At 36.9% G+C, this 14134-nt stretch overlaps 1 protein-coding gene and 1 pseudogene across 2 annotated transcripts; both read left to right on the top strand.

Moving 5' to 3' along the window:
• The first annotated feature begins 287 nt into the window (after positions 1-287).
• On the top strand, positions 288-2920 carry LOC107614097 (putative rRNA-processing protein EBP2 homolog pseudogene; annotated as a pseudogene). The gene is made up of 3 exons (XR_015895969.1): positions 288-427; positions 546-664; positions 1845-2920. The product of XR_015895969.1 is annotated as a putative rRNA-processing protein EBP2 homolog pseudogene (transcript).
• A 4735-nt stretch (positions 2921-7655) lies between these two features.
• LOC107612849 (MIF4G domain-containing protein / MA3 domain-containing protein) lies at positions 7656-13883 on the top strand. The gene is made up of 8 exons (XM_016314606.3): positions 7656-8222; positions 9389-10622; positions 10778-10967; positions 11502-11605; positions 11715-11817; positions 11885-12186; positions 12703-13008; positions 13153-13883. Exons 2-8 carry the CDS (start codon positions 9405-9407, stop codon positions 13516-13518), a joined length of 2589 nt encoding a protein of 862 aa, XP_016170092.2. The 5' UTR covers positions 7656-8222; positions 9389-9404; the 3' UTR covers positions 13519-13883.
• The last annotated feature ends 251 nt before the right edge of the window (positions 13884-14134 follow it).

The following is a 14134-nucleotide window of genomic DNA, read 5'->3' as shown; positions in this document are numbered from 1 at the left end:
GAATGGAGAATCATTCAATCAAAAACCAGATGTGAATCGCTGAATCGGCTGGTTGAATCAGAATTGGAACCAGCCGGTTTCAGTAAAACCACGCCGTTTGGTTCGCTTTAAAATAAAAACGGGAGATCCAGCCTTCCCAAGCCCTCCCTTCCTTCAGTTTTCAGAAAGCAACAACAACGATCTGCCCGCAACCCTAGCCTCCACCACCGCCGCAAGGAGTGAGCCATTGCCGCCGTCCGTCGCACCCGGCGGCTTCTCTTTTCGTCCTGTCGGCATTCTCCAAGTCTCCAACCCCTGTTAGCTCTCAGACTCACCAGTCGCAGGCGCGCAGCTTCTTCCTCGAGCGTCCGTCATCTTCGTCTGCTTGCCGTCGTGCTAGCTGTCGTCTTCGTATGCTCGCCGTCGTGCTCGCCGTCTCAGACCGAAGGTCAGTGATCACTGCTCACATGTTCTTCGTTTTTTTAAATTTTTTTAATGCTCTGTTCGGAAATCAAATTATTGAAGAAAAACCCTTCTCCATTCCAATCTCCTTCCTTCGAGTTCAGAGAGCAGAAGCTCAACCAAGAGAAAAACCCTAGCCCCCACCACCGCCGCAAGGAGGAGCCGTGTTTGCCGCCGTCCGCCGCAGTCAGGGGCTTGTCTCTTCGAGTCTTCGTCCGCCGCAGTCAGTGCTCATTTATTCTTCGTTTTTTTTTATGCTCTTTTCAGAAATCATTGAATGATTATTGAATGTTTTATGCTTTTATTGAATGATTATCTGATTAATGATTATTGATTAGCTCTGACTGCTATGCTGCTGTTTTGTGTTTTGTGATTTTTTTGGGTAGTGATGTGCTGCTTTGTGTTTTACTGTTTTGTGACTTAATTATGCATAGATTGTGACCGTCTTAATGATTACTTGAACTCCAATATTTTGTTCAAAACATCCCCAACCTTGCTGTCCTTTGAATGCTGGAAATAGACGGCTTCTGCCTGGGTTGCGGAAATTAGAGGTTTTATTCTAGCACAATAGCATTAATAAATCTGGCCTTTGAATTATTAGGGATCAGGTTATACTAGTGCTAGGAAATATGAATTGTGTTCTATGAGCACCTTTTTATTTGGGTCTTAAGACTGACCTTCGTGTGTCATTGAGCTTCACAAATTATGCTGCATTATGACCTTTGTCTTAATTCATTTGTCTTGGTTTAAGGTGGATATATGAGTTTTTAAATATGGTGATATGGTGAAAAATGTTATTGCTTATCACTTGCACAATGCACTTGAGATTCTGATTTTTCTTCCAATTTAGAGCGAAGTTGTGTTATGAGTCGGGTTTTATGTCCTTTATGGTGACTTAGTACTATCCCTTTGAATGTGATTGTTGTTTTAAGACAAAAAGGTATACAGTTTTAGGTTCTATGTTCCAGTAATTTGAAAATATCAAGTGCTTTAGTTTATTTTTTATTGAAGCATAGTATTGTTTCATTTTTTTTTTGTAATATGAAAAGAAGTGTTTAGGATTACCCTATGCCGTTTTGATATTGTACGCGTTATTATACTTTCAGTTGTCTTAAATACTTAATTTGTTGAGCAGAATATGTAGGAATCTTGTCATCCATGTTTCCCTAAGTTATGTCTGTTAGCACGTAACGGGTTTGTGCGTAATGTGTACCTCAAGTTATGTTTCTGCTTTCGACTCAACACATGGTTCCCTCTTTATGGGTGCTGGGTGTTTATACCTTGTACTGTCTCCGAGTTTCAATGAATTTTTGTTTAGGCAAAGTGAAAGAATGAAATTGATACTTGTAAACGCTAGACTGCAATATCTTGCTCTAAAAGTTTTTCCCCAAATTTTTCTATAGGTTGAATGGAGGAGCATTTGGTAAATGATGATACCACCATTGGTGGTGAAGCTGAAGATCTTAATGAGGAAAGGTCGGCATCAGAATCTGAATCAGAATCCGATGAAGATGTGAAATTAACTGAACCGTCTAAAACTGCAGTTTATAACAGAGATGCTCTGTTGGATAAACTTGGAGACATCAGTTGGCCAGAGAATGTGGGATGGATTCACACGCTCTCCATTGATATTGATCAAGAGCAAGAAGTAGATGTGAATGATGACTTAACACGTGAGCTTGCGTTTTAGAACCAGGCATTTGAGGGAACAAAGCAGGCATATCAGAAACTCCAGTCAATGGGTCTCCCCTTTCTGAGACCTCCAGATTATTATGCAGAAATGGTGAAGACTGATAACCACATGCAAAAGGTGAAAGGACGTGTATTGGCAGAGAAGTGGAAGATGGAAGAGGCCGAAGAGAGAAGAAAGGCCAGGGAGGTGAAGAGGTTGGCGAAAGAGATTCAAGCCCAGAAGATGAAAGAACGGGCTAAGCAGAAAAAGCAGGACATTGAATCTGTTAAGAAATGGAGGAAGCAAAGGCAACAGAGTGGGTTTGCTGACCATGGCAATGATGCAGATTTAGGTTTTGACTTTGAGGATGGAAAAGTCATTTGAGAGGTCAAAGGGCAAAAGGCCGGGAGTGTCTCCGGGTGATCGGTCAGGAGGGAAGGGGAAGCAAGCTTTTGGAAAAGGAAAGACACAAAAGAAAAGGGAATTTAGGAATTCCAAATTTGGTTTTGGAGGCAGGAAGGGAATGAAGAAGCAGAACACCGCTGACACGACTTATGACGTTAAGGGATTCAACAAGGGCGAAGGCAAAGGAAATAAGAAGAGAAAGAGGTAAAATACGCCCGTTTTTCATATGTTTCTCGAGGGATGGATATTATGGAATCTGCCAATGCTGGTGGTACTCCTGAAATTTTATCTGCTCCAGTTCTATTTTACTTGATCTCATGGTAACTTTCTTATCGACAATTACAAATTCTTAAATATTTACTCCAGTTTTGGCGTCTGGTAGTTCAATGATCTATTACTATATGCTGTCCGTTGCATGGCATGAATTAATTGTAGCTCTTTTTTGTGTTCAAGACGGTGTAACTTTTAGATGCATATTGGAAGTGATTAATTTACTTTTATCTTTTGGTTCAGTTCTTATATTTGTTTAGCTGGATCAAATATATTTTGTTGTTTTTGCTCAAAGATAAAATATATTTTTTTGACACTTGACAGCATCCTTGAACTGTTTACAAACCCAAAATCACATTGGATAAAAGTGATAAGAGAAGTACTATTTATCAAATTTAACAGGTTGTTCAGTTGTTGGATGGTACATCGGATATGATAACATTTGACAGAGTAAAGATTGTAACAGTAGAGTATAGGCTAATAGGAGCTTTGGATGTCATTGTATAAGATATTACATTATATACTTAGTTTCATTAAAAGAGAAAATGTTTAACCAAGTTGGAATGATCTAGACTTCTAGTTGTTAGTTCATTAGTTTGATTAAGTAATTATCCAGCCGCAACCCATCACAATTCCGGAGCACACAACCGCATCCTGCTCTGCCATTGCCCGTGAAAATGCTGCCATCACGGTTCAGCTGATGAAAGTCAGTTTCGATAATGCTTAGTCATTCAATTTTAAACCGTGAACTTAGTTAGTTCCTCCTCTGCCAGTTGCCAAGTTAATTGGTTGATGGAAAACTGATGTAATGTACACGAATTATCTTAGATTATGGCCAAAACCCTAAAGCATACAGTCACATGCATCTTTTTGTACAAAATACATGCTATAAATATATAACTTCTCCGCAAACAAAATCTCAAAACAATTTGATTAATCTAATTATTATACGCAAAAGATATATCTATAGTCTCTCAACTGAGAGAATCTATTAGACTTTTACTATATCTGTGTATATATTTGGTTATCTAAATAAATATTCTTCTTTATAGAAGGCAGTACCACATAAAAATAGGTTGTGTTTCTAGTCCTTTTGATGGGTTTATTTGTAAATTTTACTTTTAGATTGTAACTCATTTGTTACAGCCTCTTTACACCAACATAAACCCAGGTAGATATCTAAAGCTCCATCCCAGGTATCTGAGTACTGCGATCTGCGAATTTGGCCTTTATTAGCAGTATAGCACATGGTCTTTTTATTGGAAACTTCTGCTTAGATAATATTTTTTTTTCCGTCTTTTTTACACCCTTGTTTTAATCTTGCAATAGTAAAGATGATCTGCTCTCATATCTAATTGTATGCTTCTGATATTTCCAAAAGAAACACACCACAGTGGAAATTACGTCACAAAAACCTGTTGTTAGAGAACACTTTATTAATTTGTCTTACAGCATTAAGGGCATCATCAGGTTATTTAAATTCTCAATGCAGATTATGATACGAGACTAAACAAAGGGAATATTTTTGGCAAGAAAATTGAATTTGATAAAAAAGTGATCCTCCTACATAACGAATGTAAGTTGAAAAAACTGGCACATACAATAAATACCCTGTCTTGTTCAAGTTTTTTCTTCTCTAAAAGAACTAATAGGAGCAGTAGCTGCTGTTTCTCGTTCTTCTTCTGTGTTTTTTTTTTTGGACGAATTTCTTGTTCTTCTCAGTGGAGTGTTTCTTCCTTCTTTAGCTTCTTGAGTTCGCTTTCCTAACCTATCAGTGACCAAAATGAAAAAAAAGAGTAGAAGGTCGGAGGACAGCGATGGCGACATTGTTTACAAGCCAGCGAAGAAGTGGCGAGGACGATGCAATGACCTGCGCTGCCGAAGTGAAAAAATTTTTCTGGAGTTTTGCACTTCTGCAATTCTGATCTGATGATACTGATGAAAATTAGCAGAAACTGCAAACAACGTAACGAAGTTGTTTTGGTTTTCCCCTTCGCAGACCCCAAAACGACTGAATTTCAAAAACCGGTCAGTTTCCGGTTCAACTATCGGTTTTTGGATGATTTTCCAGTTCGTCAATGTTTCTCTTGGTGTCCGGTTTTCTTAATAGCCCGAATCACTATTTCAATTGGTTCCCAATTCGGTCGGTTCAACCGACTAGTTCGAACTGATTTTGAGAACCTTGCTTACTGTTGTTTTGCTTCATGTTGCATTTGTTGGTGCGTTGATTTCATGTCACCCAGTGCACCTACCTAAGGGTGGCAAACGGATCAAATTTGTTGGGTCGGCCCGTGTAACTCGTCAAAAAAATAGACCGAATTAAAAATTTGAGACCGTTATATTAAAAGTCCGCTTAACTTGCACCGCCTAACTCAGGGGTTTTGGCTGGGTGGGGCGGACTTACTTGGCCTGCCATTCTATGATTTTGATTTAAAAAACTTGGTTAATTATTATGTTTATTAGATATTTAGAATTATAAAAATTTTAGTATTTGTGAATTTAAAAATGATAATTTTTTTGTTTTTACAAATTATAAGTTTATTAAAATGTTTGTGAAATTATATATATTTTTTTAATATTTAATGTTAAAAAAAAACCGCCAATCTGTCATTAGGCGGGCAAGATAAATATTTAGTACCACCTCACTAGACGAAACGAAACGGGCTTTTGGTTTGGCGGGGTGGAGTAGAGTGGGCTAGCTCGTTTGCCACTCCCACACCCAGTTTATACCACTCTTGGCTAAATCTTTTATGAATCCCGCCGCTAGGGAGCTAATGAAAAATCTTGATAATGTGTACAATGGGTTGGTTATTTAGCCCAATAGAAATAAATAATAAATTCAAAAACTTTTATTCATTTATTTCACATCAAATTACAAATTTCAAATTCTTCAATTTCAAATTTCAAATTTTTAAAAAATCCAGATAGTTATTCTAAAAAAATAACCATCTGAAATCCTAATTTACTAAAATATTTCACTCCAATACTCTCTTCTTTTTCAACCGGCGGCCACCCCACCTTTATCAATAGACAATAATCATCCCATTTCACCGTCCCTACTTAGCTTGCCACGCCACTCACCCTTAGTAAAAATAACCATCCACTTAACGATAAAAATAATTATCCGCATACCTAATGAATTGAACATTTAATATATTTTAATTATATATAACTAAACCCAATCCAATCAAAATAATCATCTATATAAAAATTAAAATAACCATCCGCATACCTACTAAAATGACCATACTAAATTAACCATTAAAATAGAAGAAAAAGATGAATAACCAGAAGAAACAACTATTGTGGTGAAACATAATTTCGAAGGACTAGGCATGACGAAAACATAGGGCTCAAATATGAAAGAAGCTAACCATGTTTGGATCCAAAGAAGAAGAGCATGGTGGTATCATCGGTGAGAAGAGGTTTGAAGGAATGGGAGAAAGTGAAGCCGGTCCGGAAGAGAAGCGCACGAAAAAGCGGCAGCAACGTTAGGTTGAGCGTCGGAAGGCGAGGCCCGTCGGGCTGACCGGCGAAGGTGAAGATGGTGACGGTGGGAGAATGCGGTGGCGTCGGTATGGTCAGCGAGGAATTCAGTGACGCGAGGTGAGGACCGGAGAAGATGACGGTGAGTTTTGAACATGTATTAGAGGTTACGGTAAGATTAGAAATAACCGTACGTAGTGTAAATGGATTTAAATACTAATTCTAATCTTTTAAAATTTAAAAATTGAAATTAAATAATTAATTAATAATCTAATTTTTAATTATAATTTTTTTTATCTATTGTACACATTGTACACAATTAGTATTGATTCCCAATACTTTTTCATCTTTCATATATGCCATGGTATCTATTATTCTTCACTCATCCAAAGTTAAATATAAATTGTTTGTTTGATATTTTATTTTATTTTTATTCTTACTATTTCCATTGTTTTCAACAATTATTCTTGCTCTATACTAAGCATTCATATGTACTGCTCTTCTAAAGTCATTCTATATTAATAAATATGTACTAACATGTAAATAAAAGTATTATCGACTTTAATAAACATAAATTTTAATAATACGTATCAAATATGTAATAAAAATATTATTAATAAATATAAAATATATTAATAGATAAATAAATAAATAATTTTTTATATATAATTTAAAATAACAAATATAATTTCTTTTATTTTTAAATAAATAAATATAACTTGTATAATCGCATAAAAATAAATATTTTTTATTCATTATCTATTATTATTTCGTAAATTTTTATAACATTAAAAAAATTTTATATTAAAATGTTATTTTTAATTAGAAAATATAAAATATAAAAAAATTAAATTTTATTTTATATTACTTGAAAAATGATTAGATTATTTTCTTTAAAAAGTCAAAAATATATTAAGTGACTAACTTTGTTAAAATGGTGATAGTTTGTTAATTTATATTATATTATATTTATCCTTGGCAACATTTGTTTTTTAGTTATTATTTAAAAATATTATGTTATTATATATACAAAAATATCTTTATAAATAATTATAAAAAGATAATTATATTTTTAGAATTAATTTTATTAATTGGTTAAATAATGTTTTTTTTATTTATATAACAAAAATATCCTTCTTCAATAACAATTAAAATTAAAATCAAATCATCAAATTATTTGAAAAAAAATGAAAAATAATCCTAATTTAAAGATGTTTGAATTTATTCTTAATTATGGTTCTGAAAATCGGATCGAACCGAATAATTTGATTAGGTTAATTGGAATAATTTGATTGGGTTAATTGGAGACCGGTCTTCTGTCCGGTCCAATTGACTTCCACAATTATTCTAAAAAAACGGTAAAAAATCGGTTGAACCAACTGAATCGGATCGGTTTTTTGAAGGTCGGCTCTCCTTCAGATGAAGGTAAAATAAACCACCCCCAAACAGCAGAACACCCGACCCCCTCTAGTTTCTCTCTCACTCGCAGATTCTCACCAAAATCTAATTTCACTCAATACCTAACCCTATCAGAGCAAACACCGCCGCCACCGTCAGCCCCCAGCCCGCCTGCTTGTCGTGAAGCCCCACCAGCCACCGTCATCCCCCCAGCCGCCGCCACTCTTCTCTTCCTCACCGTTTCTGTGCTCGTCGCGAAGCCCCACCAGCCACCGTCACCCCAGCCGCCGCCACTCTTCTCCTCCTCATCGTCTCTGTGATCGTCGTCGTCGGCAGTGACAGAGGGTGCCGTCGTCGTCCTCGATCCTCTTCTCCTCTTCTCCTCTACGTCACGCGAACTGTTGCTCTATCCTCTTCAAGCGCGTCCTCTCCTCCGTGAATCTCTGCCCGGAGCCTCGCCGTGGAATCTCCGCTCGGCGCCTCGCCGTCGCAAACTGATCCACTCCCGAGCTCACTCTGTCACCGCCGTTCCTCCCTCGCCGTGTCTCTGGTAAGCCATTGCTTCTACAGTTTCAATTTCTAAGATTCTGGCTTCTGAGTTGAGTTTTTGTACTAGATTCTGAGTTGGGATCGTGTTCTGAATTGAGTTGTTGCTTATGTGATTCTGAATTTAGTTTGGATGTTCAGTTTGGATTTTTTTTCTTAGTTTTTCTGTTCCTGGATTCTCTGGATTTGGATGCTGAGTTTTCTGTATTATGATTTTTGTTGTTGAACAATTGATTGGAAGGTTTTTGTTAAAATTTGTTGTGACGCTGAATTTTTTGTTGCTGATGGTTTGAGTTTGTGTAAATTTGTGTTTCTAAATTTTTGTTGTAATGAGTATTCTTACTGATTATTTTACTAGAATGTAGAAGTTAATTAAAAAAATTTTATTTTATAGATTTTTAATGATAAAATATGAACAAAGTATTATGTCAAATCATAAAAACTCTGAATTTTATTAGTTTAGAAATCATTGAATTTGTATATTTGAAATTATATATTGAAAACCTTGTTCTTAATTGTTCATCATCATCCTCAAAAGTGATAAATAAACCCTAGCGGCCTAGCCCACTCAGAACCAGACCCCTCTCAAAAAATAGTCAAGCCAATGGTGAACCAGTACATTTTTTTTTTTGAAAAAACAAAATGGTAGCCCCTGAACTGTGAACTGGAGAACTAGGATAATTCTTGGCCCTAAAATGCCAAATGCCTAAACGAAACTTTGGCCCCCTCAGTTTTTCGCTTTCTCCTCTGAGTGTTCTCCGTCGCGCTTCAGTCTCATTTTCTCTTCGCTCATTCTGAGTTCTCTGAGTTTGTCTCTCTCACACACTCTCTCTGCTTAGTTCCGCCTTTGTCTCAATTTCGGCAGCTCCTTTGTCCTGCCGGTGCCACTTCTCTCTAGTCTCGTCTGCCCTTTGGATCTCTGGTTCATCTTCGCTGCTTCCCCTCTTCGGATGGTTAATTTTGTAATTTGTTAATTTTTAGTTTACTGTTTACTCTGTAATATGTATTTGAAACTTAAATTGTAATTTCAGAATTTGTTAAATTGTTATTTGTTTGTTGTTGCGCTATTATGTTATAAACTTTTGAGAATGTTTATTTGAGCCTAGGTAAACCTGTCGAACCCTAAACCTCTAACCTAGTATCCTGATCAAAGTCTGGTTCGCTTTTCAGAAAGGGGCAGCTGCTAATGAAGTCAAAAGGGGATAGGGACAGGAAATGCCATGATTCTGAAGAAGACAACAGCAATCTGCCCAGGAAATCAGGAGGAGATATGGATGGGAGTCAAAGAGCTGAAAAGGGACTACATACGACCCAGTTCAGAGGAGAAGAGAACAGAGAGCTGCACAGGAAAACAGAAAGGGATGGGAATAGGAGGAATAGAGATGGAAGGGATGGTGCCCATCATGATTCAGGGGAAGAAGATGGGGAGCTGCCCATGAAATCAGAAAAGGATAGGGATGTGATGCAAAGATTTGAAAGGTATGGTGCACGTCACGATTCAGATGAAGAAGAGGGTGAGCTTCGCATGGACTCAGAAAGGGAAAGGAAGCGTCATGATTCGGAAGATGATAGGGAGCTGGTTAGGAAATCAAAGAGGGAAAGAGATAGGGATAGGACACGTAGAGTTGATAAGGATGGTGAGGAAAATGATGATAGGAAGCATCTCAGTAAATCAAGAAGGGAAAGGAGGGAAAGAGTTGAAAGAGATGGAGCAAGCCGTAATTTGGAGGGAGAAGTTGATAGGGATCAATTTAGGAAATCAGAAAGGAATAGGGATAGAAGGCATAGATCTGTAAAGGATGGTGCCAGGTATGATTCAGAGGATGATGATGAGGACCTGAACAGGAAATCAAAAAGGGATATGAGGTATAGAGGTGAAAGAGATGATGATGATGATGAGAAGGGTCAGAGAGATAATGGGAGAGAAGATAATAGGAAGAAAGAGGATGGACCTCGAAGGATAGTTGAAAACACAAGACCAAGACAGTCAACAATCCCAGAAGGTAACCTGAATGGTGATGCATCTAAACTGGGAAAGAGTGGTGGTGTTTACATTCCTCCATTTAAGTTGGCTCGGATGATGAAAGAAGTTCAGGACAAAAGCAGTGCTGAGTATCAACGGTTAACATGGGATGCTCTGAGAAAGAGCATTAATGGGCTGGTGAACAAGGTTAATGCTACTAATATAAAAAACATAATTCCAGAGTTGTTTGCAGAGAACTTGATTAGGGGAAGAGGCCTATTCTGTCGGTCATGTATGAAATCTCAGATGGCATCGCCAGGATTTACAGACGTCTTTGCGGCATTAGTTGCTGTTGTGAATACCAAGTTTCCCGAGGTAGGCGATCTTTTGCTTAGAAGGATTGTTTTGCAGCTTAAGAGAGCTTACAAGCGGAATGACAAGGTATGTATCTTTTCTGCTAATTTTAATATTCGCTCTTTGTCTAAGATCATTGGTTTCCTTCCAGTTTGCCTTTATTCTGTCTGTCTTTTTGTTTCTCCGTTAAAAAAACCACTCTGATTCTAATTTTATTTTTATCTGGCTTTCATGATTTTTAGCCCCAATTACTAGCTGCTGTTAAATTTATAGCACATCTGGTGAATCAGCAAGTGGCTCATGAGATCATTGCTCTAGAGTTGCTCACAGTTTTGCTGGAGAAGCCTACGGATGATAGTGTTGAAGTAGCGGTTGGGTTTGTAACAGAATGTGGGTCAATACTGCAGGATCTGTCACCCAAAGGTCTTCATGGTGGGTATTCTCTCAATCTTTGCTGTTTCTCTGTTTTCGAAGTGCCTTTTACACTTCTTATTGCATCATGAATCCCATATATGAAACCATTATACTGTGTATTTGCTTTGTTAATGGCAACTGACTGAGAGGTCCTAGTAGAGCATATCTTAGTGAATGAAATGCTGGTTTCCAGAATCAGAACAGGGCAAAAGCTTGAGTAATGCCAATGTCCCCATTTGCACCCTAACTTCTCAGCCAATGCTGCAGGAATCCGTTTTCCTTTTTTCTGTTTTTAATTTTTTTTAAATTACTTTATTCAGATGTGTTTGGAAATAAGAGAATCTGTGTAAGCTTGTTTATAATAATGTGTAAATAACATGATTAATTATTAACAAGTTACATTTAAAAGTGCATCAACTCAACTTGGGTACTGTGTTGCTAAATACTTCTACAGATTCCTTGATGATTGTTGAAAGATTCCATTAGGAAGCACTGACAATGATTGATCTCAGTATTCAATATTTTTTCTGAAGTTAGATTTGTAATTTATAGGTATCTTTGAGCGTTTTCGTGGAATTCTTCATGAAGGAGAAATTGACAAACGTGTTCAGTTTCTGATTGAAGGCCTATTTGCTATAAGAAAAGCCAAGTTTCAGGTATATTCTTTTATTCTATTGTTCTGTAAAAAATATTTCGACACTTCTGCAAATCAGACTATAAAAAATGGTTTGAATTAACTTGACTTTTTTATGGTTGATTTCACAGGGTTATCCAGCTGTTCGTCCTGAACTAGACCTTGTGGAGCAGGAGGATCAATTAACTCACGAAGTCTCATTGGATGAGGAAATAGATCCAGAAATTTCTCTTGGTATGATTTTCTTATAGAATATATATATATATTTGCACATTCTAATTTGTCTCTTTCTTTTTCTCAGATATTTTCAAGCCAGACCCTAATTTCCTGGAGAATGAGAAGCGTTATGAAGAGCTGAAGAAAACTATACTGGGTGAGGAATCTGAGGATGAGGAAGGCTCTGATGCAGAGTTGGACGATGATGATGATGAAGATGATGAATCCAATGAAGAAGATGATGAGGAAAGCATGCAAATCAAAGATGAAACAGAGACAAACCTTGTTAACCTTAGAAGAACAATTTACCTAACAATTATGTCCAGTGTAGATTTCGAGGAAGCTGGTCACAAGCTTCTGAAAATCAAGCTAGAGCCTGGGCAAGAGGTTTGGAACTAATCTTGGGCTTTCTGTTACTATTCTGTTGTCAAAATTTCTTCCAGCTGTTATGTTATTCTGATCTTTTCTTTTTTGGTAGATAAACTTTCAAGTTATTTTAAGGAATGAACAGAATCTAGTTTAATGCAAAGATATTGAACAAGTTGAATGCTCTCTATTTCTCTCTCCTTTTCTTTTCTTTTTTATTTTTATTTTTGGTCTGCAATTTAGTGTGCTTCAAGAGCATTTTCTATTGTGGGCGAAGTGTCTATCTTGGCAATCACTGATTTTCAGGTTGGGTTAAAATAGGAATCAACTGGGTTCAATGCTTCTGGCTCTTTTCTTTTCATTATTATCTGATTTTGATGTATTTTTGGAAATGTGAGGCTTTGATTACATCTGTTTTGACTATTAAAAACAGTAGCTACATTGGTTATTCTTTATTGGATTTTTAAATTGTTTGTTTTCACGAAAATAATGCTCCCTAATACCAAGAGTTGCTTACACTTCTCTGATTGATGGCAGATGGAATTATGCATTATGCTTTTGGAATGTTGCAGCCAAGAGAGAACATATCTCCGATATTATGGTCTTTTGGGGCAGCGTTTCTGCATGATCAATAAAGTATATCAAGAGAATTTTGAGAAGTGCTTTGTCCAGCAGTACTCAATGATTCACCGGCTTGAAACAAACAAGCTACGAAATGTGGCTAAATTCTTTGCTCACCTACTTGGGACAGATGCTCTGCCTTGGCATGTTTTATCGTACATACGCTTGACTGAAGAGGACACGACATCTTCCTCCCGTATATTCATCAAGATCCTCTTCCAGGTACCATTAGTCAAACTCAAATGTTACCTTCCTTTTCTGCATGTACTTGCTTTATGATTTCAACTAGTTTCAGTTGCGTTTTTGAAATACCATATTATGTCTGTCTGTGTGGAAGATGTTGATTTTACTCTATTTCTTCTGCAGGAATTATCAGAGCATCTTGGCATCCGACTGCTAAATGAGCGGTTAAATGATTCAACAATGCAGGACTCCTTTGAGTCTATCTTTCCAAAAGATAACCCAAAGAACACCCGGTTCTCCATTAACTTCTTCACATCCATTGGACTTGGTGGTCTTACAGAGAACTTGCGTGAGTATTTGAAGAATATGCCGCGTCTTATCATGCAACAACAGAAACAAGTTTCAGATTCTGAATCTGATGATGAGTCAGGGAGTTCAAGTTCATCTGATTCAGGAACAGCTAGTTCTGAATCAGAGTCTGACTCATCAAGTTCTGATGAAAGTGATAGTGATAGGGACAAAAGGCGAAGAAAGCGGAGAAGAAAGTGAAGCAAACGAATTTATTTCCTTGTCCAGGGTCCTTGCCTCTGTAAAACTGTATTATGAGGGCTTAGTATGCTGTCCGGTTTTGAATTTTGTTAAGATCAATATTTTCATAGAACTTGCTCTGCTTTGAACTTTTCTCATCCCAAACCACCAAAGTAGAATTTGTAAGCTGTAGTAACTTGGGGTGATATAATAATTTAGTTGATCGTAGTGTTCAAGCCGTTTCTTTGTCATGCTTAGTTGCTACAGATGAGGTTCTTTCTTCTTTGCACTGTCATCGTTTCTAACATTGGTTATTAGTTTTGCTCGAGGCTTGTTGACGTGATGTGATGATTGTGTTGCACAATTATATTTCAGTTCTTTCAGCATTTTCATGTCTTATATGTATGTTTGCAGTAATTATATTTCATATGATTTTTAGTTTAGTTGTGAAGCAAAGTAAATTAAATATACTTTGAATGGCAGTACCATCAATGGTTGGATCGTTGGGACATAGGTCATTCCTATGTTTAAGGGTTTTTTAAAACTGAATCTGATTCAAGGTTAACCATAAACTGGGTTTAGGTTGAATTAACTTAACTGGGTTTTCTTTCTCAAGCTTTGCTGTGCCGAAAGCTAC

This window comes from Arachis ipaensis, chromosome B8 (genome assembly GCF_059453495.1).
Source record: "Arachis ipaensis isolate K30076 ecotype BB chromosome B8, ASM5945349v1, whole genome shotgun sequence".
Classification (NCBI taxonomy): domain Eukaryota; kingdom Viridiplantae; phylum Streptophyta; class Magnoliopsida; order Fabales; family Fabaceae; genus Arachis; species Arachis ipaensis.
The sequence above is the reverse complement of the archived record's forward strand: the minus strand, read 5'-3'. Positions and strand labels throughout refer to the sequence as shown.

Excerpts from the sequence above, each read along its gene's own strand:
- LOC107612849 (XM_016314606.3), top strand. The coding sequence starts at position 9,405 with ATGAAGTCAAAAGGGGATAGGGACAGGAAATGCCATGATTCTGAAGAA. Across the intron at positions 11,818-11,884 it reads AGATCCAGAAATTTCTCTTG|ATATTTTCAAGCCAGACCCT; the intron begins GTATGATTTTCT and ends TCTTTTTCTCAG. Across the intron at positions 12,187-12,702 it reads AGCTAGAGCCTGGGCAAGAG|ATGGAATTATGCATTATGCT; the intron begins GTTTGGAACTAA and ends GATTGATGGCAG.